General features: G+C 37.2%; 1 protein-coding gene across 2 annotated transcripts in view; it reads right to left on the bottom strand.

The window, feature by feature from the left end:
* The window catches only part of MED13L (mediator complex subunit 13L), a 207,118-nt gene that overhangs the window by 45,424 nt on the left and 135,161 nt on the right, over positions 1-26,533 (bottom strand). Inside the window, exons 5-9 of one of the 2 annotated variants that reach the window (XM_067307411.1) lie at positions 10,806-10,951; positions 9,562-9,780; positions 8,953-9,144; positions 3,922-4,084; positions 2,970-3,074 (exon numbers count right to left, since the gene is read on the bottom strand). In XM_067307411.1, the coding sequence (XP_067163512.1) occupies positions 2,970-3,074; positions 3,922-4,084; positions 8,953-9,144; positions 9,562-9,780; positions 10,806-10,951 (825 nt within the window). The remainder of the gene's footprint in view (positions 1-2,969; positions 3,075-3,921; positions 4,085-8,952; positions 9,145-9,561; positions 9,781-10,805; positions 10,952-26,533) is intronic. The other variant, XM_067307412.1, reaches the window with a different exon arrangement.

Raw genomic sequence — 26,533 nt, 5'->3', positions numbered from 1 at the left:
GATGCAATACACAGCAGGCTGCTTTCATGGCAGTTTCCTCCAGATCAGGTAAGGAAAAAATAAGTATAATTTTAGTCAAAAAAAAAAAGCAGCTACCAACTGATGAATGCAGCATGAAGAAATATTTTAAAACACCTCAAAACCCCAAATGCAACAACATACAATCTTTACTAGTTTCATATTTTAAGATGTCTTTTTTCAGTTTATACCCAGTTTTAAAATGGGAAGCACAGGGCTAAATTTCAGTACTTCAGGTAGTGCTAAACAGTATTTTTATTATACAGCAGATGGCCCCTGAGGATGTTACAGTAGAGACGTTTAACGCAGCCAATGTCTTTCCATACACATTTTCGGTTGGTTATGTGACCATGCTACATGTGATTCCAGTCTGTAAGTTTATTTGCTGTTTTTGTGGAAGAAAAACATAAACAAGTTGAAAGATGTATTGTCTATAATATATATACCTGTTTAAAGTTAAATAGCATTTCAAAATAAATAGCACATCACTATCACAATGAAATATAAATCACTCCATCCTTATTTCTTTTTATAAATCACAATAACTACTACAGAACAAAACATTTATTATGCTTCTTATCACAAACACAAGACAAGCTACACTATCTCAAGTTTAAGTGACCTACTAGATTGTAGAAAACCCATTCTGGTTTTATGACTTAGTTATGAAAAAACAAACCCAAGTTTTGCAGTGCACAGTGGCTGCCAAATGTAGCATCTATAACTTCTTGTACTTATTATAACATCTTTTCCCTGTCACCATCTACGTCATATAGTATTTTCTTGGTTTGATTTGCAGGCTTTGCTGTTACCAGGACATGTTGCAATTTCTCTGCCACAGCAGATGGTCTTTAGCTGCAATCTCCCATAATGCGGAGCCGATGCCCTAATAACTGAAGATTTGCCTTAAGCATGTTCTTATACATTTCATTGATTTAATTCTCCATCATTCACTTTATTCTAACAGATCCCAGAAAATTACTTTAGACAGTCTGTTGTTCAACATATAAAGTTGGGTCTATAGAAGATTCAATTTGATGCTGAGTACAACCCTTTAAGAATCCACATTTAAGTTCATATCTTGACACTTATACTGGCATTTATACAACCCATACAATGGGTATGGTATAACTAAACAATTAGATTAGCATTACAGTAGCTGTCCAGCTCCTGCAGCTATGCAGAAAACTGCATGGCACACATATTTAGTGCTCTTTGAAGTCAGGCACCTCCTTCATTTTAAGCATAATGCTTTAATTTCCCTGTTGCTGTGTTGGATTTTACTAACTCCAGCATGATTTAGTCACCAGTGGAGGTGTTAAGAGACATTGTGAACTACAAATGCAACTGAACCTATTTAAAGATTCAGGTTTCCATTGTCCACTATTGGTTTGCCATGCTTCCAGGTGAGGCTGGACTTTAGTTTTCTATAGAAAATGCTCGGCATCATGACCAAACATTTATTTGTTCCACATTCTTGAGGATGCATACAACCAACAAGCAATCAGGGCAAAGAGCAGGCTGTAAGACAGCAAGACTGCTGCTTCTGATACAGCACAGAGTTTGTCCAGGTTGAACATTCTGCCCTCTATATGACAGACCTTCCTTCACATTCAGTTCTCTCTTCTTCTAAATGCACAGAGAACAATCTGTTTCATAAAAGAAGTCCAACACAAAAGGTACAAGGGCACAGCCTTGCTTCGTGCCTTTTTGGACAATGGAAATTTCTAATCAACAGTGTTTGAGTGATCATGAGAACACTGTATTCATGAATTTCTTTGTACAGCCAAATTTATGCAGAAAACTCCACAGAGACCATCTTGGCAGATAACACATTTAAGAATTTGGCTAGACAACGCATTAATTTTATTATTAACAGCATTATTCTGGAATTTGCCTAACTGCTAAAGCAAACAAAAAGCCCCCAGACAGGCCTCAACCAGCCCAAAAGCAGAGAATCGGTTCTGCCGTGTCACCGACCATCATGTTGAGCGTTATTCTGACAAAGATCCTTCTTGCAGTTGTGGAAAAAAACAAGACATCAAAGTGGTAAGCATGACAGGATCAATGTCTGTTTGACCATATAATAAATGCTTACACCTGTGAATACTTAAGAAATAACTTCTTTATGTCATAAAAAACATCTTTACCAGTCTTCTAATTAGATAGTGACCTTTAGGATTAAATATTTCAGCAGAAACACCACTGCAAACTGTTGTTCTGGTCCTGCAAAATCTCCCTGATAATTGAAAGAGTGTCTAGTAGAATCGGTGGAGATGCTTGCTGTTCCAGAGTGAGTAGTACTGTAATTTTATTTAAGCATTTATCAAAGGTTTGCGCATGTGAGCTGTGGGGTTTTTTTGATCAGTTGACAGTGGTTGACCATGCTGCAAATTCTATTGTTCTGGGGTTTTTTTGGTGTCTGATGAGGCATGGCAAACTGACCAGAGGTACATGGAGTAAATGATTCTTAGGATATTTTTCTTCTTTCTCCAAAAAGTGAGACCAGCACTATCCCTAAATCAGGAGCTCTGAACATGACAAACTACCATTAACTCTGAGCCAGCTACACATAACTTGTGGTGTGACCTTCTGCCCCTCCCCCTCATGAAGGTTACTTCTCCAAGAGTTGGAACAGACAAAGGTAAAGGTGAGAGACAAAGCTCATACCCCTGAAAAACCTGAAGGATGAGTTGAATACAATGAGAAATGTGTCATCCTAGCCCCCATTCTATATTTTGTGATCATTCTTCCACTCAAGTTGACTGCTGCAAGCAGACAATGATAAGAGATTCATACTAATCCCCTGAATATGATTGATGACCACAATTTTGATATTAGAGTTTCCTCTTCTCTCAGTTAAAACATACCTCACTTTTAAAAGTGTACCTCTGTCTGAATTAAACAGAACTCTTCCAAAATGACAAATGTTTACTCTCTTCAAAGCTCACCTGGAACAAGAACAACTGACTCTTTGGACTGGATCTACAAAATCCCAAGAAACAGTGTTGTTAGGAACTTCCTCCTCCAGATTTGCAGTTGTAACTTGACTCCTCCTGAGGAAAAAAAAATTAAAATATTTTACCAGTTATCACCTTTTAAAAAATAAAATTTTACAAATACATATGCATAAATATACACATGTTCCCCTCAAACAAAATACTTCCACCTACTTCACTCCTGAAACAGAATTCTGTATTTAACAGTAGTTCTTTCTATTAAGCCTTAAAACTTATACTTTGATTTATATGTACACTATATTGATATCTTTGTCAGGAGTCTGGGCATAAGCAGCAAGGAGGAAGCAATTTAAACTGAATCTGGAAAGGTTTCTGACATGTCCAGTGAGGAAACTGCATGGAAATAATGGAAAAAATAAAGATTTCAGGCCACATGTGCAAATCATGCTATGAATATACTTTAAATCTCCAGTAATAAAGTGCTACGATACTAACAGCAATACTTTACCATATCTTTGACGATAAGAATTTTAGTCTGATACATATGTAATACCTTTCCCAATATTACACTTAGAGTTCTAAATATCAAATATATACTATTTGTTCTTCAGTCATCCACTGTTCAGTCTACTAACTACAACTGGAAATAAAAACTCTGCAATCGATAAATCAGAAAACACCTAGCTGAAGGCACAAATTATAAATATGTAACCTCAAAAACAGTCACAATTAAGACACACAGCTGCAAATACAATGTTAATAGTATTAGGAGTTTTCAGCTGAACACCAATAACAAATTTTATTTGATAGTACTGTTCTGCATCATTAATTTTGACCAGTGTCAAAAGAATTCCATCAGGAAGAATGTTATCTAAGGCAACAAAATTCTGGTTTTAACTATACCTATTATTAATAAACAAAACCATCAGAACTACTCTCTTACTTGGACTGTGACCTGTTGAGAATGCATTCCTTCCAGACACGGTGGACCATATGATTGTGAAATTTTGGAGGAATCTTGCCTGATTTCTTTGGACTGTGTACACTGACTGTCCCCTCCTGTACAGCTGAATGGCTGATAGTGCTCTGAGAGCCTCCGCTTTCTCCTGCAATATAAATTCAGCATTAATGTTATCGCTGCTGTTAATATTCACATTTAATAGTTCTTCCCATTGACTTCAGAGTTGTTCATGTTCACTAGAAAATGCTTAATGCATCGTATGAGAGATTGAAACTACATTTAAAAGGAACATTTGCCTTGGGGGTAACAAAGATGGGACTGGGAAGTTGAAAGTTATCAACTGGTACATTTGGAATCCAGTTGTGTGAGCAGTGCACCTCATGTGAGATAATATACTCTGCCTCTTAAGTGGCGGTAGTTTAGAAAGTCCTCTACAGCCTTGAATTGTACCACTGAGAAATATTTTGCAGCTGGAGGGTTTTTTGTTTATTTGTTTGTTTGTTTACAGTTTTCTTGGATGTTAAAGTTGAAATTATAGAGTCTTTGGTGGTTTAAAGATCAACGTTGTTATAATATGGATGGTTCTAAAAGTAAACAAGTCTATTAAGAAATATGAGATTTCAAAGAGAGAATCAGTTCTTTATACCAGAAGGTAAAACTTCACTAAGAAATGAGTGGATTAATACAACACTTTCTTTATATTAAAAAGACCAATTTTAACTCTTGCTTCCTTTCAGTGCTTGAATTGAAATATCAGAATCAAAACTTAGTTTGGTAGAATCTTACAGTTTAAATGTATACTATTACAGAGGTTGTTAAGCAGTTGATCACTAATACATACACTATTAACAAAGTACATGAAGTTTTCTAAGTAATATTGCATGTTTATCAAAGAGATAACAAATGAAGATATTATTCCAACATGTTAATAGTCTTAAATTTGCATTCTGCACTTAATTTCTTTCTGCCTGTGATGCAGAAACCTTACTAGCTACTGTATATGCAGATGTTTCTTTTTCTTCTGTGAAGTATGTTTTTGTTTAGATTAACTGAATTCTAATACAGACATCTTTAAAAACATGAGCTAGAACAGTAGAGGGAGCTTTAGGCTCATTTGGCCTGGTGACTTGAATATGCTTGTACTCTATGCTCTGGATGGAAAAGTAAGGAAGGATATGCCACATTTTAACAAGGTCAAGTTAGTGTACAGAACACTTTGTCCTTCTGCTTGACACTATTTAAGAAGCCTTAAGAAAGAAGCACTGAAAGGATTCACTGCCATACATCACTGCATCTAACATAATAATTCTCCTGGTTTCTATTAGGTGACTTTCAAAATGCAACTTTTAATATTGTGCACAGGCTTTCTAACCCTCTATCTGCTCTGAGCCTTCATCTGCAAGTTCTCTCTAGTTAGAACTTTCCTACTTCTCTTTTTGTAAAGAGTCCTACTAGCAAAGTGGCAGCCAAAAATATAAATTCCTAGATCTATGGAAGCCTGTGGCTCTAACAATGTATTTCATTGGCTTTCGAATGCTCTACACCACTGTTTGTGAACTTGTCAGATTTGTAATAAAATGCATTCGGATTAAATTCAACTGGATCAAAACTTCAGAATTAGCAAATCCATCCTGCTTTTCAAGGGGGGGGGATACGTATAGATGTATGTATTTACAATTAAACAAACATAATGTATACACACATATACATATTTCATAAGCTACTAGCAGGACAGTTATAACTGCCAGTAAAAAAGAAGCAAAAAAGTGTGATGGAGAGGGAAGGATAGCAAATACAAGGCAGAGGATAACCAAGGGTTTACCAGAGCTGTCAAGGTATGTTTGGGCACAAAATTTTTGCTGCAAAGATTTGCAGTACTTTAGTACTATACAGTACATCAATACATGGCATAAAATAGCACTTCACAGCAGGCAAAAATATTTTTTTCTCCTACACAGATACCAATCTTTATCCATGAAAATCACTGACAAAATACTGGAACAAGCACACATGCACACAGAAATAACTATGTGATATAGTGGTATAAATAACCAGAGGACACAAACAGCCACTCATTACAGGACACTTCACAGTCCCCATGGTGCACCCTGTTTCTACACATGAAAAATCCCATTCTCTGGTTTCAGTAGCAATTTATTTTGTTACACACTTTAGAAACAATCATGGAAAAGACAGTTGGAAGAGACCTGCAGAGATCACCTAATCCGCTCCCTGCTCCAAAGCTGGATCAATGGCACTCTCATTCCAGAAAGACGTTTCACTAACCTATTCTTAAAAACAAACAAACAAACAAGAAAACCCCAAACAACAAACCTCTCCGCTAATGGAAATCCCATAACTTCCCACCAGCTAGTTTATTCTAACGCTTCATTATCCTTACCAGAGAAAGATTTTCCTAATGTTTAACCTAGATTTGCTTTGCTCTGTTTCAGGGCCATTATTTCTCGTCTCTTCTACCCTGGTCACAGAGAAAAGGCTGTTCTTTCCCCCCCTTTCATGTCTCTGAAGACTGTTATACCGTCTCTCCTTCAAATTTCTCTTCTCTAGATTAAACCACCTCAGTTCTTTCCATCTTTCCCTATTGGCCCTGTTTGCAAAAATCTATAATCAGTCTTACTGCACTTTTCTGGACTCCCTCCAATTTGTCCACACCTTTTTTAAGGAACAGTGTTCAAAACCGGACACGGTACTACAACCATATTTTTACCAGTATGGAGGACTGCTGAAGGATTGTTCACGGGCCTCAGATTAACCCGGATTATTTGTCCCATTTACCAGTTCTGAATTGCATGCCATGTTTTTCCAAACCATTTCTCCAACTTGCCACAGTCTTTTAAAATGGTATAGGATATAATATAATGGGACCCTTTCATTAGTCTCTGGGAAGGCATCCCTCTTATTACAGTGTCATACTGTCCTCTCACACAATAGCAGCGATTAAAGCAGAAATCGTGACTGCCAGATTGAACAATATGAACACTTTAAAAGATTCTAACAGCTTAAAGACATTCTAAAACAGAATTCCCTTGTGAGAACGTGCAAGTGTAACAGGAATCCGAAAAATCTAAAAATAATAGCAGTATTTCATATTAAAATACACAAAGATACTGCAATACAAGATTATTATTTAGAAGCTGGTGGTTTTGCTTCAGTCAGTTACTAGTAAGCTAACTTGCTTATTTTAACTGTCATTTGCCTTATAAATTCACTTCGAATGGTGTTTTCTATCTTATGTTCTACATCATTAATGGCATATTATGTATTTAAAAAGATATAGAAATTCTATATTTTTATTGTCTTTATTGCAAGATGAATATTTTTGATTGTGTTCATATACAGCACTAAGGTGCCTATGTATCTGAAACCATTCATGGACAAGTGAATCCAAACAAGTGCTTCTATAGCAACAAAGCCAGTGATGCCTTGTTTTCTTTGGCTTTGCCTCAAGATTGATCCCCTTGATCTGACAGAAGCATCTAGGGCATTAAAAGCACTCCTTACCCCCGATCTGGATGCTTACTCTCACAGAAAGTTGTAGGAGCTTCATGTCTTTGAGACATCTACTGCTCTGCAAAATTTGGCAGACGCGAATCAACAAGTTCAAAATAGTACCCTCGTGTTTAGTTTGCAACTGCTTTGAATACTTTCACAAGTGAAGTTTAAATTCATTATTCCACTTATGTATTTTGAGCAGGCGGTATAAACAGATGCTCTTTGACAGATGTGTACTGAAGACTCTACTGCAACTGAGACTGCAACGTTTCTCAGATGCTTCTCGCAGATGAAGGCTGTCCGGTGGTGAGTGCTCTCTAATGATTTTGTTAACATGACTCAAGTTAGAGAATCTTCTGTGAACTGAGAACTTAATTCCAAATAAGAGTTAATTGCAAATGCTAAGATGTGCCAGCGCCTGTGAAAATATTACTAATAAAGGTCACAAAGAGAAGTTGGGATTGCTTATCCTTGAGAAGGGAAGTCTAAGGGATGATCTTATCAATTTGTATAAATACCTGATGAGGAGAGTAAAGACAGAGCCAGACTCGGTGGTATCCAGTGACAGGACAAGAGGCAATGGCCACAAATTGAAACATAGGAAGTTCCATTTAAACATAAGAAAAAGCTTTTTTTCACTGCTAGGGTGGTCAGACATTGATACAGGTTGCCCAGAGAGGTTGTGGAGTTTCCATCCTTGGAGATATTCAAAATCCAACTGGACACCGTCCTGGGCAACCTGCTCTTAGCAGCTCCTGAGGAACATGATATTGAGGTTCTACCCATCCATTCTTCAGTTCTACTGAGAGTCAAATAAAATGCTTGATATGTAGAGAACTTCTGATATTAGAACTACTAGGAATTCAAATGCTTGAAATGGGCATACTCTATACAGATAAAATACATAACTGACCAGTAAATATTACACAGCACTCTGTGTGTCATCCTCAGATAATGCAAAAGCCTGTGTCAAACCGTTTGAGAAGCCCAACTTTTTATCACCAGTTCCAGAGACTTATGCATTTCTCTTGAATTGCCCCTAATTAAAACCCTACTGTGTTGGGTAGAAAGAGTAGCTAGCACTTACAAGTTTTTATTATATAAACATGAATGCTTAGTTAGGTGCAGTAGTTCTAGATCTTTACAAGAGCTACGTACTCCTGCACATTCAGTGTAGTTTTGTGCAACAATGAACCACTTCAGAAACATGAACAAAATCTATTCTAGTCTTTCAGGTATTTGCACTACTTCAAAGACCCTGCAGTTCTAGAAAACCAAGCTGAAATGAATTCACCAAGCTTTATTTAAAGATGAGCCTTTTTCTGGGGCTGTTTAAAGCACAGGCCTTCATTTTCCACAGACTTATGGAAAAGCTCCTCTCTTAACTTCCAGTCTTTATTTTCTGTCTTTAATCTGCTACTATTCACATATTTATCCTCACTAATGATGAACTATGTAAAAATGAAAGAATGACTCAAGCCTCCTAAGTTTATTGCCTACCTATAATGGCTTGCTCTGGAGAAGTGGGTGGAGTGAGTGGCATCCCGCAGGTACTAGCAGGATCTTTCACGCTTCCAAGCCCCTGCTGTCCCACATTTATATGGCCTCCAGTATTGGCAGCACTCTGTGACATAGGGATGTCACTCTGGGAGATGAGTACAAAGGCTGAAGGATACACCATCCTTACCCCACCTGCAAAGAAATGGAACAACATAAGTCTTAATAAATTTACCTTATATTATTTAGCAGCCTCAGCCCCTTCATCTTGTTTTCAATTAGACGAAACTTATTATCTGAAATACAAAGACCTAAGGAATTTCACAAACTAATAAAAAGTCCTCTAACCCTCTACAGCCAGAACAGAGCTGAAAAAAAGTAGCCTGATAGTGTGAATAATAGCATGTGGGATACAGGGACTATGGAAGCTTGAGGCAAGATAACTAGTCAGATGTTCCAGTGTCAAGAGAGCTACAAGAGAAGATAGGAAAATTATAATGGCTGTTTCTGATTAATTAGATTTTTTTTTCTTTTTCTTCTTCTTCTTTTTTTTTTTTTTTTTATTAATCATGTGGAGGAAAATAATCCTTCAGGCAGAATACTGAAACTTACCAACAATGACTTCAACTGCCACAGGGAAATCGTTGTCATATCCCAACTCTTCTTCCTCTTTCATCCCTTCTTTTTTCTTCAGCACCATAGGGTAAAAATACTGCCATTCCTCCATCAGTTTACGAGTTGCTGGGTCTGACATCTTATATGACTGGCCCGTCAGTGTACCATTTAAACCATAAGGACTCACCAAAACTGCAAAATAAGAAACAACAGTCCCTACAATATATTTCAAATACATAACAACCATTCTCTGCCTCCCCAGCTTCAGTCACTGTTCCATGTGCATGCTGGATCTGTCTTCAGGGAAAGCCATTGCAAAATAAAGCAAGAGTATGAATGTAAAGTAATACTACACTGCACTAGATTCCTGTGTGGCCACTCTTACTTAGTTAAAAAAGAACCTTTTTGCACTTTAGTTTACTAATTTCCACAATGAATTAATCTAAGCGTACTGAAACAACACGTCCTATATCAAAGGGTTGTCTATACACGGAAGTAATGAAGGCTAGATAATGAACAGCAGCGTTTTAGCAGAAACATATGATACTAGAGACTTCTCTGCCTTAAAAAGGATAGAGATAACAATATATGAAGAAAGTTACAGTCATGGCAAATAAGGAGAACTACTGTCAAATAATGTATATTTCCATTCAGAGACTCTTTTGCTTTCAGTTTGATTTGATTTGAGAGAGAAATGAAGAATATAGCTCACTGAAATAAAAATCAAATAGAATTTAAAGGTCAGATTCTGTCAAAAGTTTACATTTAGTAACAAAATTTATTTCTCAGTAAAGTTTCTATAAACGTGTCTGCATAAACTCTTATCTTCTAGACTTCAGGTGTTTATTTTACTGTATTTTTAATTCTCTATAGATTTCTTGCTTTAATTGCTTTGAAATAATAATTTCAAACTGTAGTAAAGATAGGATAATTCAGTGACTGAGATATTCTAAAAGTTTTTGATGTAGAGCATTGCACCACAACTGCACCATTAATTTAATAATCTACATCTTAACTCTGTAAAACAAACCTGTAAAAAACTGATTTCTTACACTGTCAAATATACAGGCATAGCTATTTCAATTTTTCTATCATATTTTCCCCATTTTTACAAAAGTTAACAATCTATACAAGAAAAATACTCCAGAATCAGAGAACCTAAATATGTGTACCCATGTAACATTGAGGTTACAGATCTGACCCACTGACAGTTCCAACCTGACCTCAAAACACGCGCTTACCTTGGAACGGCGAAGGTGAGGACTGGGCCATATGGATATGCTCTTCATTTATCAGGTAGATTGGCTGGTGCTGAGCAATTTCCACACTGGTGCACACATTGCTTTCGCCATGAAGAAAGAATGTGAAGGCGCACGACAAATGCTCGCTGGAGGGAGGGAGATGAAACAGATTTACTGACATGTTAATGAACTCATAGAAGGAGTGATTCCATCGCCTTAGAGGCCAAACGGGATTAAAATACACCTTTCTGTCTTTTCACTTGTGCCTACGGAGTACAGGTTCACAGAATGATTGATAAACTTGTACATTAGAATGACCCGTCCCCTAGACAACGGTTCAACAGTGCTGACACCTATCTCTGAGATTTGTTTTCCTACTGGTTAAAGGGTGATGATTACAAACAAATGGGATTATAAACAGGATTCAAGAAGTAAAAACAAAGGTTCAGAATGGAATTCTTTCAAATTAATTTTGCAATGGATTCTAGCTGAACAGTGCAATAGGAAAGACATTTACCTTACACTGCTATTACAGGAAATAAAAGCACATGAATATCACAGGGAATTGAGAATGGTCTAAGATGAACCATGGATTTGCCACTGATCATTAAACATAATTTTAAATGGATGGTATTTAAAATGTTCCCGCTTTATTCTACCCACAGAATAGCTAACTATTTGCTTAAATTTTCTTTGTCACAAAGCCACAAGAAAAATAGAACAAAACATTTCACGCTTTTCATCATCGTTTTAATTAACCGAAAATTTACAGAGCTGACGTGGTAATTATGCAGTTATTTTTCTGTCCAATACAATAGCTGCATATACTTTCATAGCTGTTGGCTTTGGCACGGGGCCAGCCATAACGTAATGAGTGTTTTTAAGACAGCTCTTAACTACCTTCCCCAAAAGGAAATAACACAGGCAACTGTAACAATTTCATTTCAGTATTTAAGTCAACCAACCGCTCTACTACTGTCAGCTCTTTTTAAACTGAGACACTGATGGTCTAGAATAGGAAGCTGTTTTAATCTCACTAAACCTCTGAACGACTCTATCCATTGTGTAGAACAAGTTTTCATCCTGTAAAGCAGGTTACCCTTCTGTTAGCCTCAAATACTACTGCGATAAAAAGAACAAACAGTCAGCTGAGAGAGAAAAGGTTACTTAAATGAAAGATAAAAATTAGACTTCCTTGATGCTATCATCCTGTACTCAGAGGTACTTTGTAGTCATCATTTAATACTATGAAATAAAATTTTTCATTAGATTTCCATTTTCACAAGAGAAAGAAATTTCAAGTTATAGTGCTCTATCATCAGTACTGTAGACTTAATCATTCATTTATGCGGCAAGCAAGGTGGAGGGAACAAAATGGGTCATAGATGCTGGCTATTTATTTCTGGTTATCTTATCCCAAGAGGAAAAACAAATAAATGAAACATTTAAAGAAAGGATTTCTGTGCATACAGGAACTATAAAAATAAAAGAAAACCTCAACTATTTAATCAAAACCCATTAGTTTCCTGACATAGGATGATAGTCCTTAATATAAAGAAGCTCATAATTAAAAAGTGATGAGAAATCTGGTCCAAGATCAAGTTGGGATAATCTCTGCAAATAGTTCAGCGTGCAGCAGGTCAGCCTTTCTAAAGGGGAGAGCAAAGCTATTTGTAAAGGAGTCATTTCCATCTCGTGTTTTCAGGATATTACACAGAAATCCTCCCGAATCTGAAAGCTTCCTACAGTGTTGACTGTTCGTCTGCTATTGAACGGAGGGAAAAACTGCCTTTTGGGAGCGCACAGTGACTCTTTCAAGTCTCCTGCAAATCGGTCTGGCATGAACAAACCATGCGCAATCCTACCAATCCTACGCAACATTCACAACCATCCATAAACACTGTCAGAATAAGAAAGAGACAAAACAAGAGTTGAAAAGCCAATGATTCGGTTGTTTCTGCAAGGAAAAGAATACGTCCCACTGTAACCTCTTCGACTACAAATCAGCTAATGCCAAAGTGAATTAATCGTTAAGTTCAGAAAATGAAATTAAATAGCTTCAGATAAACAAAAAATTAAACAGCCAATTACAGGAAAGATGAAAATATAGTATGAGGTCTGTTTTACATTCCTGCAAATATGACAGACTGAAAAGAAAAAAGTCGTAATGAGTATTACCATTCACTACCAGCAAGAAAGGCTTGAGCAGTTAACACCGGATCATTTTCAGCGCTACACCTAAACTGTATCATGCTCGGATGCAAACAGGAGAACCAACCAATCTCACTCACGGAAGTATCCTTCTTCCGTCCATTCTGACCCCAGTTAACGAGTCCCAAGGGCAAGCAGGGCTCTGCTCAGCGAGCAAACGGCGAGACAGCCCGCGTGCGCCCAGCACCAAGGCTCATCTCCCGCTCCCCGGTCCTGGTCCTTCCTCCCGGGGGCGATCTCGCAGCGCTTTGCAAGACAAGAGGGCAGTTACATAAATTGTATGTTCCCTCCGGTGCCAGACTCATTGCTATAAGCTCGGCTTTCAAGACCAAAAATAATAAAGATCAAGGCTCGGGGACTTCCTATCCTCCTAATAAGCTTCTGGCAGATTGTGAGTAAAATATTTACTTTAGTAACAAATAAGAATTTTATTTCAAGACCATAGCATGGGCGCGCTCTGTGAAGTACCCCACTCAGGCATGCACACTGCCGCTTGCTGACATTCCTGTCTTCAGAACATTTCACACAATTCCTTAAATACCAAGCTGCAGAAATCACTCTTGCTACAAATGTAAGACAGATCCCCGAGTAAAATGCAAGCAGAAGAGAACTAAAAAAGTCAACTTTCACAAGCAGACTGAGCACTGGGACTTTACTTTTAATAATGTTTAGCTATAGCTCGACATATTCATAAAACAGACTATGGATTCTTAGAGTTACTCCACCTCCCTTACACTCACAGTACTAGAGACCACCAGCGGCATGAGAAACAGCTTCCAAGCTATTTCTGCCCATCCTGCAGTCTGTTGCATTGCCCTGAGCTGTCAACTTATCTGTTCAAAACAAATACGATAATAAAAATACTAGCAAGTTTCAATAGCTGCATTATAGGCTTGCTCTGCATGAATTAACGGATTACCCAAAGCACAAAACTAGTTTCGAAATCAGGCTTTTGAGTCTTCCCTGCTACCCAGAGGAAAGGCTACGGAGACAGACCAAGTCTCTTGAGGTGAACGTGTGAGAGTACGGTGACCATTCGGAGCAAACCACCAGACATTCCCGATCTGCTCATCAGGAGAGGGTCATATTCCCTAGAAGTTCCAAATCAGAAACCAGAATCAGTCTGAAGCTCTGATGCACTAAAAAAATAAAAACAAATTTGGGGGCATTTAAAATTATTTATGCTGAGAGTGTAGCAGCTATGTTTAGAGAAAGTACCATGAACTTGGTATGAAATATACTTTAGATGGGTTCATTCGGCTACCTACCATTTAGTGTTTGGGTTATGTTCTTCCTCTCCTTGTTTTTTTCACTCATACAAACAGTGCTGGTGGTAGCCACAGCAGTTTTCCATCAGGAAATGTCAATATGGATTTAGTAAGACCTATTCTTTTCATGCTATTTTATAACATTAAAACATTAAACAAAAAACAACAACAAAAACCAGAGCGTGTATCTGCGTTTGTACTCCGGTCACACTACGCAGAAATCCTCATCTCCTTTTCACAGTTACCTTTTTAGAAACCTTTCTTTTCTTTGTAGGCAAGAGATGGTTGACTCAGCTACAATGTCATCTTCCCAAACAGGGGCTGGGTGGAATATTTTAAGTTATTTCCAACTATAGCTGCATTAAGGCTGAGCTCTGAAAAATGCTGGGCACTGTGATCTTGAGCCAGCAAAATACTTGAGCATCTACTTTTTGGAATATTTCCACTATATGCACTGAGAGACTTACTAAAATTAAAATCATTGCTTAAATGAAAGACTTCTATTAATGGAAATTGAAAAAAAATTAATCACTCCCTAATTACAGCGACAAATATTTTGTTTCTTGTAGTACTGTCTCCTTTATTACCCATTTCACTTAATTTTGAACCTGCTCTTCAAAATAGATTTATATCCTTCCTTTTTTAAAGTAATGAAATAAGAGAAGGAAAGTCCTAAGAAGTAAAAGCGATGTCATACAATCCTTTGTAACAGAAGCAAATATCTATGTCCTTGTGTTGTTATGGGGGGGGTGGTGCTGTGCATTTGTCATACAAAGCAAACAAGACGTGTAACACACAAAAACCTTCCAATAAATATTATCTACGTTAATCAAACCTTCCATGTGGCACCTAATCATGTGCAACTGACAACATCTGTCTTTCAGATGTTTCCACTGGGATCTTCGTTACCTTAAATAACATTTGAGCTGCCTAAAAAAAATGAAGCTGAATAGCTTGTTAATATAGTATCAAGGACCTCCCATAATCTTTATGGACTTCAATCGCTCAGTAACTATGAATGACTTATTTTGAAGGAGAGAAATACATTAAATGAAATTTACATAAATACACACACACACACATATATATATATATAAAATGAGATGAGGATTATGAAAACATGACTAGGTTTAAACTATGCAACACAGATTGGAAAGGAGAACATCTGATGGATTTATTGTCTTTTTTTTTTTTTTTTAAATGTTAGCAGGTTTATATAAACACCTGATGGAAACTGTGCTATTCTGCATTCAAACTTTAGAGAGGTTGTTTCCACAGAATTAAACTCATCAAAAGAACAAAACAAAAACAAAACAAACAATTACATTTCAAAGCTGAGTTGTGCCTGCATGCCTGTATACAAAGTCAGATTTTGTCCAAATCGCACAACAACCTCTTAATCCTTGCCTATAAGAGATTCTGCAATATCTAATTTTGGATGACAAATTTGGAAATCAAGTTACTGCAGAAAAAAATAATAATAAAACCCCCTCACTATAATTACTTCTTTGGGATAGGAGAGAGGAAAATCGATACAAAAATTAAGAGAACATTTAAAAATACTTTTTCCTTATTAGAATGACTTACCATTATTATTTTACTTATCTGAAAACATTCACTGTGCTGAAAAATGCTTTATACACCTGCAGCAGTACAACATGTGGTCTTTAGGGCAGTTTTCCTTCAGAACACTGTAACCTACTTAAACACTAGGAAAGTGCAATGCGGAGCAGAATGAGGATACTGACACTAAAGATTACTTAGAGGAATGTATGGGACAGTTGCGAATCTCATGTTTGTAAACATTCATCCTGTTTTTAGGACAATTTTAAGTATCAAACTAATTAGGGGGAAACAAGCCTGATCTCTGGTCTTTTTGACTGTGGTAGCAAAGCTCTGCAAAAGGTGGGGGGAAAAAGGAGCTGACGCACGCGAGGAACAAATCGAGCACTTTGAAAAAACCACTATCTCTTGCTCTAAATGATGACCATGTACATGACCTAAACCAAACCCTCTCAATAACAATGCAGTAGTCGAGATTGTTGTTATTTACTATAATAAATGTAACCTCAGATTTGGGTCTCTTTTGCTCTCTTGGAGCATATCTAAAAGTTCTCCTTCCTAACACAGCCACCATAATTTTGAGCTCAAGCTCCCTTCCTCGCTGCCAGGCTGCCGACAATCTCCTTTTTCTCTCCTTTATTTTATAAGCAGCTGTCGAAAAAGCCATCGACTGTGGGTAATTAATTATATTTTACAAAGAATAAGTTGTATTGCTGTTCTAGTTCCCCTCAAAAAAACCTTTGGGTTCTCAAATCTCCAAACCCACAATCACCCCAAAATAACTTTATTAGCAAGTCTGATCTTGGAAAAGAAGCAGCAATAGGTTGCATATGTTAGTAAAATATACAATCAAACAAATAAGATTAATCACCTGTTTGATATAGACTATAAAAAATTGGGCATGAAAAGGCTCTGCACAGGTTTGGAACATAACACTCGCTAAGTGGGAGCATAAGGAAGTAACTTCCCCTCTGGGCTTGTCTAAAGCAGCAGGGCGGTTACTAGCAGGTCACAGTGATGGTCTGGACAGGAGATGGCAGCACCTGGACGCACCTACAGTCAAAAACATTCACGAACAGGTGTGAGGAGTTTAACAGCCCAGAGAGGAGTGTTAAAATTACCTCTTAAGATAGTCGGGAGATTAAAAAAAAAAAAAAACCCTTGGTGAGGTTTGTATCTGAATTTGAATGAGCTCCCACAACACCATGAATTGAATGTTAAGGGAACAGGAGAAAAAGGCCTTCGGGTTTGATTGCAGAATAAGCTACTTCTTTCTATCACAAGTCAGTCGCAGCTTCCATTCCAACACGTGGGCTATCCTTAAATTCAGAGTAATGGTGCACTCTCACAGTGCCCAGATTTGCCATACATTTCTCTAGGACAGATAAGGTCCAATTCAGGAATTAGTATTACAGGGACTTGTCTGGCAACTGTGCTAGCAGAGAAAGCTTCTTCACAAGCACCCAGAGTGTGGAAAAGGACCTGGATCTGAGACTTCATCAATAGCAGCAAAATAAAAAAGGTCAAGATCCATTTTCTGGCCCTTAGGGAAAATGGTCTGGAATAGTTCATGTCCATATGGCTAAGCCCTCTTCATCCCTCCCCAAAAGGGAACCATTATCTCCACTGCTTTCCTGGAAACAGTCCTTGGCCTGTGCTATCCCCAAAACCTCTCCTGGGCATTGCCTTGGAAGAGGGCTAGTTGGCAGTGGTCAAAGCCAAGCAGGGAGCATGCAACGACAGAGCAGCCCAGATGACTGCAGGCCAGCTCTTGAGACCACAACCTGTCTGGTCTAGTAACTAGTGCAGATGCAGTCTGAGAGGCCAAAAATTTATGTGATCCTTTCTCAAACTCACAGTTGACCCGTAATTTACTCTCTACCTACCAGATGCACTTTGAATGTTGCTCAAGCTGAAATAAGACAAGGTAAATTATTCAGAAGTACAACTTCAGTAGTGCACAAAGTACAAGCATTTCCGAAACATGGCATAATTTGTAACAGTGCTCAAAAACCAGAACTAAACCAACATGGAAAGCACTTCTAGAGATGCATCAAATGTATTCCAAAATTGTCGCAACATCCTTCCAGCAAATGGTAGGTAGTACCAAGCTGACCAGATTTCTGTATCAGTCATGAAACTCACAATTGGTTTCTCTGTCTTATTGTCTCTCACATGTAGGCCTATATTTAAATATTTGAAAGGCCATCCTAGAGTCTAGTTCCTGCTCTATAACTCCATGTATTAGATACTACTGAGCAACAATTTTCTGCTCAGCTACATCCAGCAGGCACCGTGCATTAGGAAAGAAGGTTGCAGCACCGAACTGTAGCAGTTCTCCAGGCAGGACTTGATTTCTAGTGGAGCAATCTTCTGAAGACCCGGCTGAACCTCCGTGCTGCTGCCCTTCCACCGTACCATGGGACTTAACGCAGCTTTCCCTCACGGGACAAACTGTTGTCTCCTGGACAAAGGAAGCCTGCTGGGAGAAACCTGGTTACCCAGGGAAGACACTCTGTTTCTGTAGCGTTCTTTCTGCCCAAAGTCACAAAGCTTTGTATTGCAGACAATAAGAATTTGGGAGGCCAATCTGCAGACTAAATCATACAGCCTTGACTACTCCTTCTCCCCTAACCCCCCTCTTTTTTTTTTTTTAATTAAAGGACCAAAAACTTCAGTACCCAGAATTACCAAACCTTTTAATGATTATATTATTTTATGAGTCAGTAAATTGCCTCTCCACTGAACTGAATTCTACTGAATTTTTTTGAAACCATGCATGAGATGCACATATAGAAACTCAGTATAAATATTAATTACCTTTAGTGTTTTCTCAGTGGTGGAGAAAAGTACTGAGATAACACTTTTGCAATGCAGAAAGCATTTAGATAACATTATCTAAACACTTTCTGTGTCACGGATTTATTATCTCAACGCTTTTTAAGTTGTCACCATCCAAACCTCTTGCCAAGGCTAATACGTCTCACTATTGAGATTCTCTCACTTACTGATCTCATCTCTAACAACCTTCTCTTATTTTCTCTGTACAAAATGTCTGCGAAGGATGACCTGCTAGCCTGGAGGGATACTGGAGTTTATATTCCAAATGGATACATCGCTCTGCAGGATGACAGGGCTAAGACAGCGGTATGAACACTTTCAAGAAGTCAAGGGGAAAGTGCTGCACACCACATTAGCTAATATTTTGAGTAGTAATTATACTGTAGTCTCTACATACAGGATCCGCTTCCAGTCTCTTCTGGAGTAAAGGTCACATGCAACATATGTAACCTTTAATACAAACACATTACGAACAGCTCTGCATTCTCTGCACTGGCGGTTTATAAAGCCTTAGATTAAGACAGTCGTGTGTGTGTGTGTGTTTAACTACCTTAATAAAGATGGATTGGACTATACACAGACAACATAACAGAATTTCATCAGTATAGGTATTATACTGCAACACTATCCAAGCTTATCAGGGGAGAAGTTTTGACCTCTGGTTGTGGACAGAAGGTCACCAAGCTTTTACCACACGACTTCTGTAGGGTGCAACATGTTCTACAGTAATAGCCGTAACATTTTGTCCCTTAAAACTATACCTACATAAAAACAGGTGTGTGTTAAAACTGTTTAGTATTTAGCTTCTTTTTTTATTAATGGATTATTTAAATTGTATGGATAGCTCCCCCAGCTTATTGGCATTTTGAGATTTTCTTTCATGTACAACTGAGGTAGCAGTATTATTCCATTTGATCCTTTGAATGAAATATGATACCACAAAGAATGAAAATCTTCCACACATTCACAATAAAACCCTGATTTGTCTATATTAAAAAATGTTTTGCATGTTGAGCATGGAAATTTATTGATTTGTTACTAACTGCACATATGCGTATCATGTGGCTTGTCAAAATGCACTGTTTTGACTTAAAATTTAATTTTTTAAGATGAACTGATATAATAATTGCTAGACTGTCTTGGTGACAGTTATTGAAGAAGTCATCCAAACTAGCACAACATTCCTGAATAATTCAACTAGGCAGCACGCTTCCATGTCCACTGTTACGCATTTCCTTTCCCTGCATTCAGGGACAATTCCTGCTCTTCCCATCGGTAAAGGCTGAAGGCAACATGGAATAAAAAGGAAGGCTGAAAGCCTGCGGATCAAGGATAAGATTTATTCTTATATCACATATGCAGAAATATGCGAAAAGTGACAGATGGTGAGAAAAGTTTGGTCAATAAATCTGTTAATATAAAGATTAATCAGTTAAAAATCAGAGTACAGCAATGCAGTTTTACAGCTAACACTTCATGGCTACAGGAGCAGCCCATTCAAAATACGTTTGTGTGAAGTCCTTCTCTGCATACGGGACATGATTCATCTCTGTAACAGGATGCCACCTGCAGATCAAACTACAGGAAACCAACCAGTACCGCTAAATACGCTAAAATTATGTGCATCTTCCTACTAACACTTAAAATTTACGTACTTTTAAGGCACTTCGGGTCATAAAATATTCTCTCTGCAGAGAAGATTAGCTGAACAGAGAAACAGTTTCACTCTAAGAGAGATTTAGTATACTTAAACAAAAATTTTAGATGTGCTAAACGATGCTTTAAAAAAAAATAAATCTACATTTTATTAAATCTAATCAATACCAGATAAAATTCACAAAACGAAAGAGGTCCCATGCAGGCTGTGAAATAAAATTTCTGCAGTGAGAAATCACAGCTAACATTCTTCCCTCAGCAGTCGGTAAATGATTTAGTCAGCATTACGTTCTTGAACTCTCCAAAGTATCACAATGTATAGCTTGAGGCATTAGTGATTACTGAATGGGTGTTCTTTTTTATTTGCGTTACACTTCAGAACAGTGCTGATTTAGAACTACAACTATGTAGAACTATTTAAAGCTGCAACGCCAAAAGAACGATTCTGCAAGTTTATCGCATTCATTATGAGTAGGAATTCGCTGGGTTAAGACAAAGGACCCTGCGTATTTAAGGAACCCAGAAGTTGTTATGACCATATTTCTATTGTAACATAGGCTATATTCTTTACAGCAAAATATAAGTCGCATACCAAAAAAAGGAAATATAAAAGTTATTAAAGGTACATTCAAGTTAATGCTGAAAACACACATTCTCACTAGAAACTCTAAGATTCTTTAGATTAAAAACTAGCACGTCTTTAACAAAATCAGGAACTTGTTCGTATTTGTACCAGTATTACCACTTACTTTTAAAACAGTGACACCAGTTGCTAACAACTACAAAATGGATTACAATTAACTAGAAAATTATCAAAATGGATGCAATCTTTCTTGCTTTAGCACACTCAAAATATCATCAGGAAAAAAAGCATGTAAATTTTCTAAAATCACTGCTACTATAACCCTTCCAAAATTTCTTCTCGTCTCATTCATTGCCTTTTGACACAGTATTTGAACTGGACTCCCCTGGAAAATTCATTTCCACAGAAGAACTAATACTCTTTAAAATGGGAATCCAGCCAGATAAGAATATCTATTCAAAGCGACACACAATATTCATGAAACACACAAATGCTTCTATTTTTTAGCCAACTATTTCTTAAGAGTTACATGTGGTAACTCAAAAAAAAACCAAAACCTTTTCTGCTGTTAATCTTAGCATTTTAGTAAATATTATGTACATACAAAATCACCTCAGAATTGCCCTGAACAGTTTTGCTCTAGAGACCAGGACTGAAAAAGCCCCTTTTGAATATTAATAGCCTAAAAGTCAAGAACATGCCTGACTAACACTGATGGAGGTTCGCCAACCAACTATTCCATTTTTTAGCCTAAGGCATAAACTGACCTTTTCTTAACAGCTCAGTACTGCAAAGTTTAAACCCTAGGTTTCCTTAAATTAAGCATACTTTAGTAATTTCACCACAGATAATACAGCTATCAATTACTCTGTTTCATAAAGTGACCTGTACTGGAATCATTTGCTAGCACAGCTGCACACTGATTCATCTGTGGGTCACGAACGCACAGCCGAAGCTTTGAAAGAAAATGAGGCTTCCCTCCCCCCTAAAGATGCTTTTCAGCAGTCACAAAGTGGGTAAAAATATCATCCTTTCCTTTCCTATTTGTGTCACGCTGCTCTAGACCCAGCAGCTGTTGCTTGCTGCAGGGTTGCAGGCTACGTCAACGCTGTCCAGCGCTGGGCACCTATCCTGCCCGTCAGCCGAGCCACCTCCGCCCTGCCGGACAGCTTCACCACGAAAATAGAGAGTTCCTACTAAAAAGGGGGGGAAGGCCAGGGGAAATCTGGGGAGCTTTGACATTTGGTACATGACAGTTACTAGCACGTATCGAATAAGTAAGAATTTGGGTGATGAAAATAAGGACTTCATATTAAGTTAGCACAGTTTCTATCAGTATACTGTGCTTGACTTAATATGCTAACAATTAGTGCAAGTTGGCTATCTAATCATGTTCAGCTGGTAAATGAGAAGAATATTTAACTAACATGTAGATAGGAGCAATAAATCAATTCACATTAGGGGCTTCATTTTCTTAATATTAAGCTTCATTTATACCTTCTCTAGGAATAAAGTCTTAAGATGTTATCAGTCATTTTGTAATAGGTGGCAATTCAAAAATCACATTAGCCAGTTCATTTTTTATATGTCCTTGTTGCACAGATTCACTTAAGCCCATGAGTACATTTGTCACCACATCTTTCCTCTATTCCTTCCTACAAGATTCAAAAATGATTTAAGACTTTTTTTCCTTTTCTAGATACATATTAAAAATTGTCTAAAATTGTATCTTGATTGTTATCTCACAACTAGTTCTGAAAGGTAAAGATTTAGGATGTTTGATAATTTGTTTTGCCTTAAAATAGCCTTGACCTCCATAGCAATTTGTCAAAAATGATTACTCACAATATCTCTAAAACTCAAAAGAATATTAACTGTGAATTATATGAGCATTACAGTATTTATTTTCTGCAGCTAGTACATAATTATGTATGCACAGTCTGAAATACCACATTTTTTATTTAATACACATGACCTTCTTTGTGCACATGACAGCTCTGAGTTTTTCAGTAACTAAGAAGATGTCTTCTCAGTGTGGAAACAGCTAATTGAAACAATCACCAAAGTACTGTTCAAACAAGGGGTGCAGAGACCTCAAAAATTAGCAATTATGGAAAAAAAAAAAAAGAAAAAGCTGTCAACCACTCCATAAACCTAACTAGAAGGCATAAAGTATAAGGGGAAATAATTAACGCATGAACAAGATGATTCTCAGATTGCTAATAGCTCAAGGGAAGAAAGTGAAGCAGACAGAAAGACACCACCACTTAAGCACACTCCTTGCATCACATGTTTAAATACGGGAAGGGTTTGCCTGCAGTTTTAAAATTACTATTTTCTAAAATCCTCAAAGCTTGTAAGATTGTTGCACATAAATCCTAAAAATGGGGCTCAAAAAGAGTGAAATCTGAGGTCTTGGAAAAGAAAAGACAAACTTCCCTAATAATAATGGAAGCTAATTTTCTAAAAAGCATGCAGTCTCCTGTTTCCTTGCTTTCTGACTAATTTACAAAGCACTAGTACGGTAATATCAATCCATAGTTGTTTTTTTTTTCCCCCCAATTAATTTGCTTTATCTTAATTTAAATTACTTTTTTCCAACCAGTCACAAAGATGCTATCCAGACATGCACAAAGGTCTGTCACCACAGCTGGACACCAAACCACAAACAAATACATAACATACTTTTGACATACAAGTTATAAAAATAAAAACACAGCATATCAAATGCCACTCCTCTTTTCAGCAATGCGTCTGAACACTCGCTTATTTTTGCTGTCTGCCAATGTAGGTTAATGCATCCTTCTTTCCTTCGACCCCCCCAATGAAAGCTGAATGCTATTATCCAAAGTAGCATTAGATTAGATTAAGGCCATTTAGAAAGGATATTCTTGAACAAATATGTCAAACTGGAGGGGGATGAAGGGACATAACCCCTTACTTTGTTGTCATTCAGTTCACTGAAGATGAAATTACATTTATCTGTTTATTTCACAAAGTAAGTACATCAACAGGGGGAAAATGTGATTATATTATGTTCCTTCAACACAGGAAAATGAGGAAGAATGCTACTCTGAGTCTAAAAGCTATTAATGCAGTTTTGATGTATGCTTTCAACCAACTGCTTACAATGCACACCTCAAGTAATAAGTAGAAATATATACATTATGCAATGATTTTTACATCACAGATTCACATAATCTCAAGAAATCTAAAGCTAGCTGATACTAAGTGCAGGTGCCCATTGCCAATTATAGATTTTAGTCTTTCTTCTGACAAGTAAGCTTCAAAACTGGGTGCTCTGCACTGAAGCGGCACCCGTGCTTTTAGAACACGTGGCTAGGTAGCCTCTGACTGTCTTAAATTAAAAATGACAACTGAAAATGCAATTTGCAGATGGTGGAAGACTTGACTCTCCTCTGTTTATTTGTCCCTCAAAACAAGATTTCTGACACCTCCACAGGATTATGAAGCATGATAATAGCCCTGTACTTAAATTACAAAACACCAAGAGATATGACTCTTGATGGAGAGCTTTAATATTTCTAGGACTTGCAGCTAAACTTTGAAATTTGGCAAGAGAACAGCACTACTATAAAAGTATGCATTTGTTGTCCCTTAAAAGAAACAAATTACAACTTGACTGAACTTAAAATAAATAAATAAGCAATGCATCTAAATCTTTCAGCATTTCTTTGCTTTATGAGTAACAAAACTGGACAAAGGACCTTATTTTTCCGAGAGAGACCTGAACCCCATTCACTTTACAACCTGTCATCCTTTGCTGGGTTTTCTGTAAAAGAGACTGCCTGAGATGTAAATACCTACTAATACATATTAAACTTAGTGCTATAAGCCAGCTACCAGCTGTCCTCTAGGATGACAGTTGCAGAAAATTATTTCATGTACACCCATTATACAGTATGATCACAATTCACGGAAAAAAATTTATGATCCAAAACCATACTAAAGCAACATGCAGAAAATACTAAAACCATGAAAAATGCATTAATTTATTCATTGCCATGCATTTGTGATCTTTCCACTTTCAGAGTACAGTTTAATTGACTGGTTTACAGACCAATTAATCCCTTTACATTTAAGTCAATCACAGAATCCTCTCCAAATAATTTAGTTTCTACATGCTGACTCCCATTTGATGTCCCTGGAGAGTGAATGCAGCTGAAACAGGTGGCACACAAATCACGTTTAGTAATAGAAAAAGAACTGCATTATCAGGGATACGAGTATTAAAAATAAAGCCATGCAATTCAGTCAACCATATTCCCTGTTCTCTACTGCTCCAGCTCCCAGTCGTTTCCTGAAAATTTATTTTTTTTAAGTGACAACTGCAGGTTGATATTTATTTTACTTTTCATTCATTTCTAGTTCTCACCTACCTGTTGCTACCTCCTTCTCTGAATACAGTCCTGCCGGCTTTTTTCCTGTGTCACCTGGTCTTCTGCGTTTCTATCATTCCTACATGTAATCTACTGCCAACCTGGCCTGAATTAATTTTGAAAGGCAACATGTCCTGTTTCCCCTCTCATTTACCGACTTCAAAGCCCCCAAATTGCAGGTTCTGTAACCACCATCTTCTTTCTAGGATTACTCTTCTGTACACAGGATTTCATTCCACCTTGCCAAGCAGACACACACACCTAGTTTAACAGATTTAGTCACGCTGTATTACTTTATATTGCTTCGCTCAGTGAACACAGACCCTAACTTCATTCTTGAGGAGATGTTGAAGAGTAACTTGGTATCACAGGTAAGGAAAGCTGGATCTGTCAGACAAGCAAAGATGCACTACGAAGGATAATAGAGATGTAAGACATCACCCAAACCTAGTAAACTCTAGCAACACAATGTTATAAGGAGCCTCCCCCCCCCCCATTTTGAGTTTTTTGCCTATTAAAACCACTCAAAATCTCACCACTATTAGAATCGAATAGGACATTTTACTTTCCCTCAAAATAACACACTGAAGGGTAACAGAATGACAAGGAATTTCTCTATTAAAACAGAAAAGTAAATCTGAAAATGAGTCAAGGAATTCACCTTTTCTATAAGCTGCCCAATCATATAAAAATTTTGAAATGAAAAATTATTTCAAATAAACTATAATTAAAAACACCTCCTGAAACTATATGATGCTCAAATGAACAAATAGAACAACTTAAACATATGAAAGAAATTATATTTTCTTTACATCAGTCCCAATTGTTCTGTCTTTAACATATACACAAATGTACAATAAACAGATTCTCTAAAAAAATAAAGAAATTATGTGCCAAGAACACAATTCAAGAAAATCACATGAGCAGGACAAATAACTACTATACCACATTAAATGCAAGAGTTCTTGTTTTTACTTCCACCAAGTAATCTTACAATAGAAATTATTTCCTTATTTTTTTCCTTGTATTAAGAACAAGCAAATGGCTGCTGAAAAGACACACACACAGAGACACACACACAACCATTTCTGTGGTAGAAATATTTTCTATAAATGCCTGGCATACCAATCATATGCTTTTACAAGAATTAAACTACAAATAGTGCTGCAAAGTATGCTTAACCAAACAGAAGGCTTCATGAACTAA

The sequence above is a fragment of the Apteryx mantelli genome, chromosome 17 (assembly GCF_036417845.1).
Source record: "Apteryx mantelli isolate bAptMan1 chromosome 17, bAptMan1.hap1, whole genome shotgun sequence".
NCBI lineage: Eukaryota > Metazoa > Chordata > Aves > Apterygiformes > Apterygidae > Apteryx > Apteryx mantelli.
This window is presented reverse-complemented; position numbering and strand designations above follow the sequence as displayed.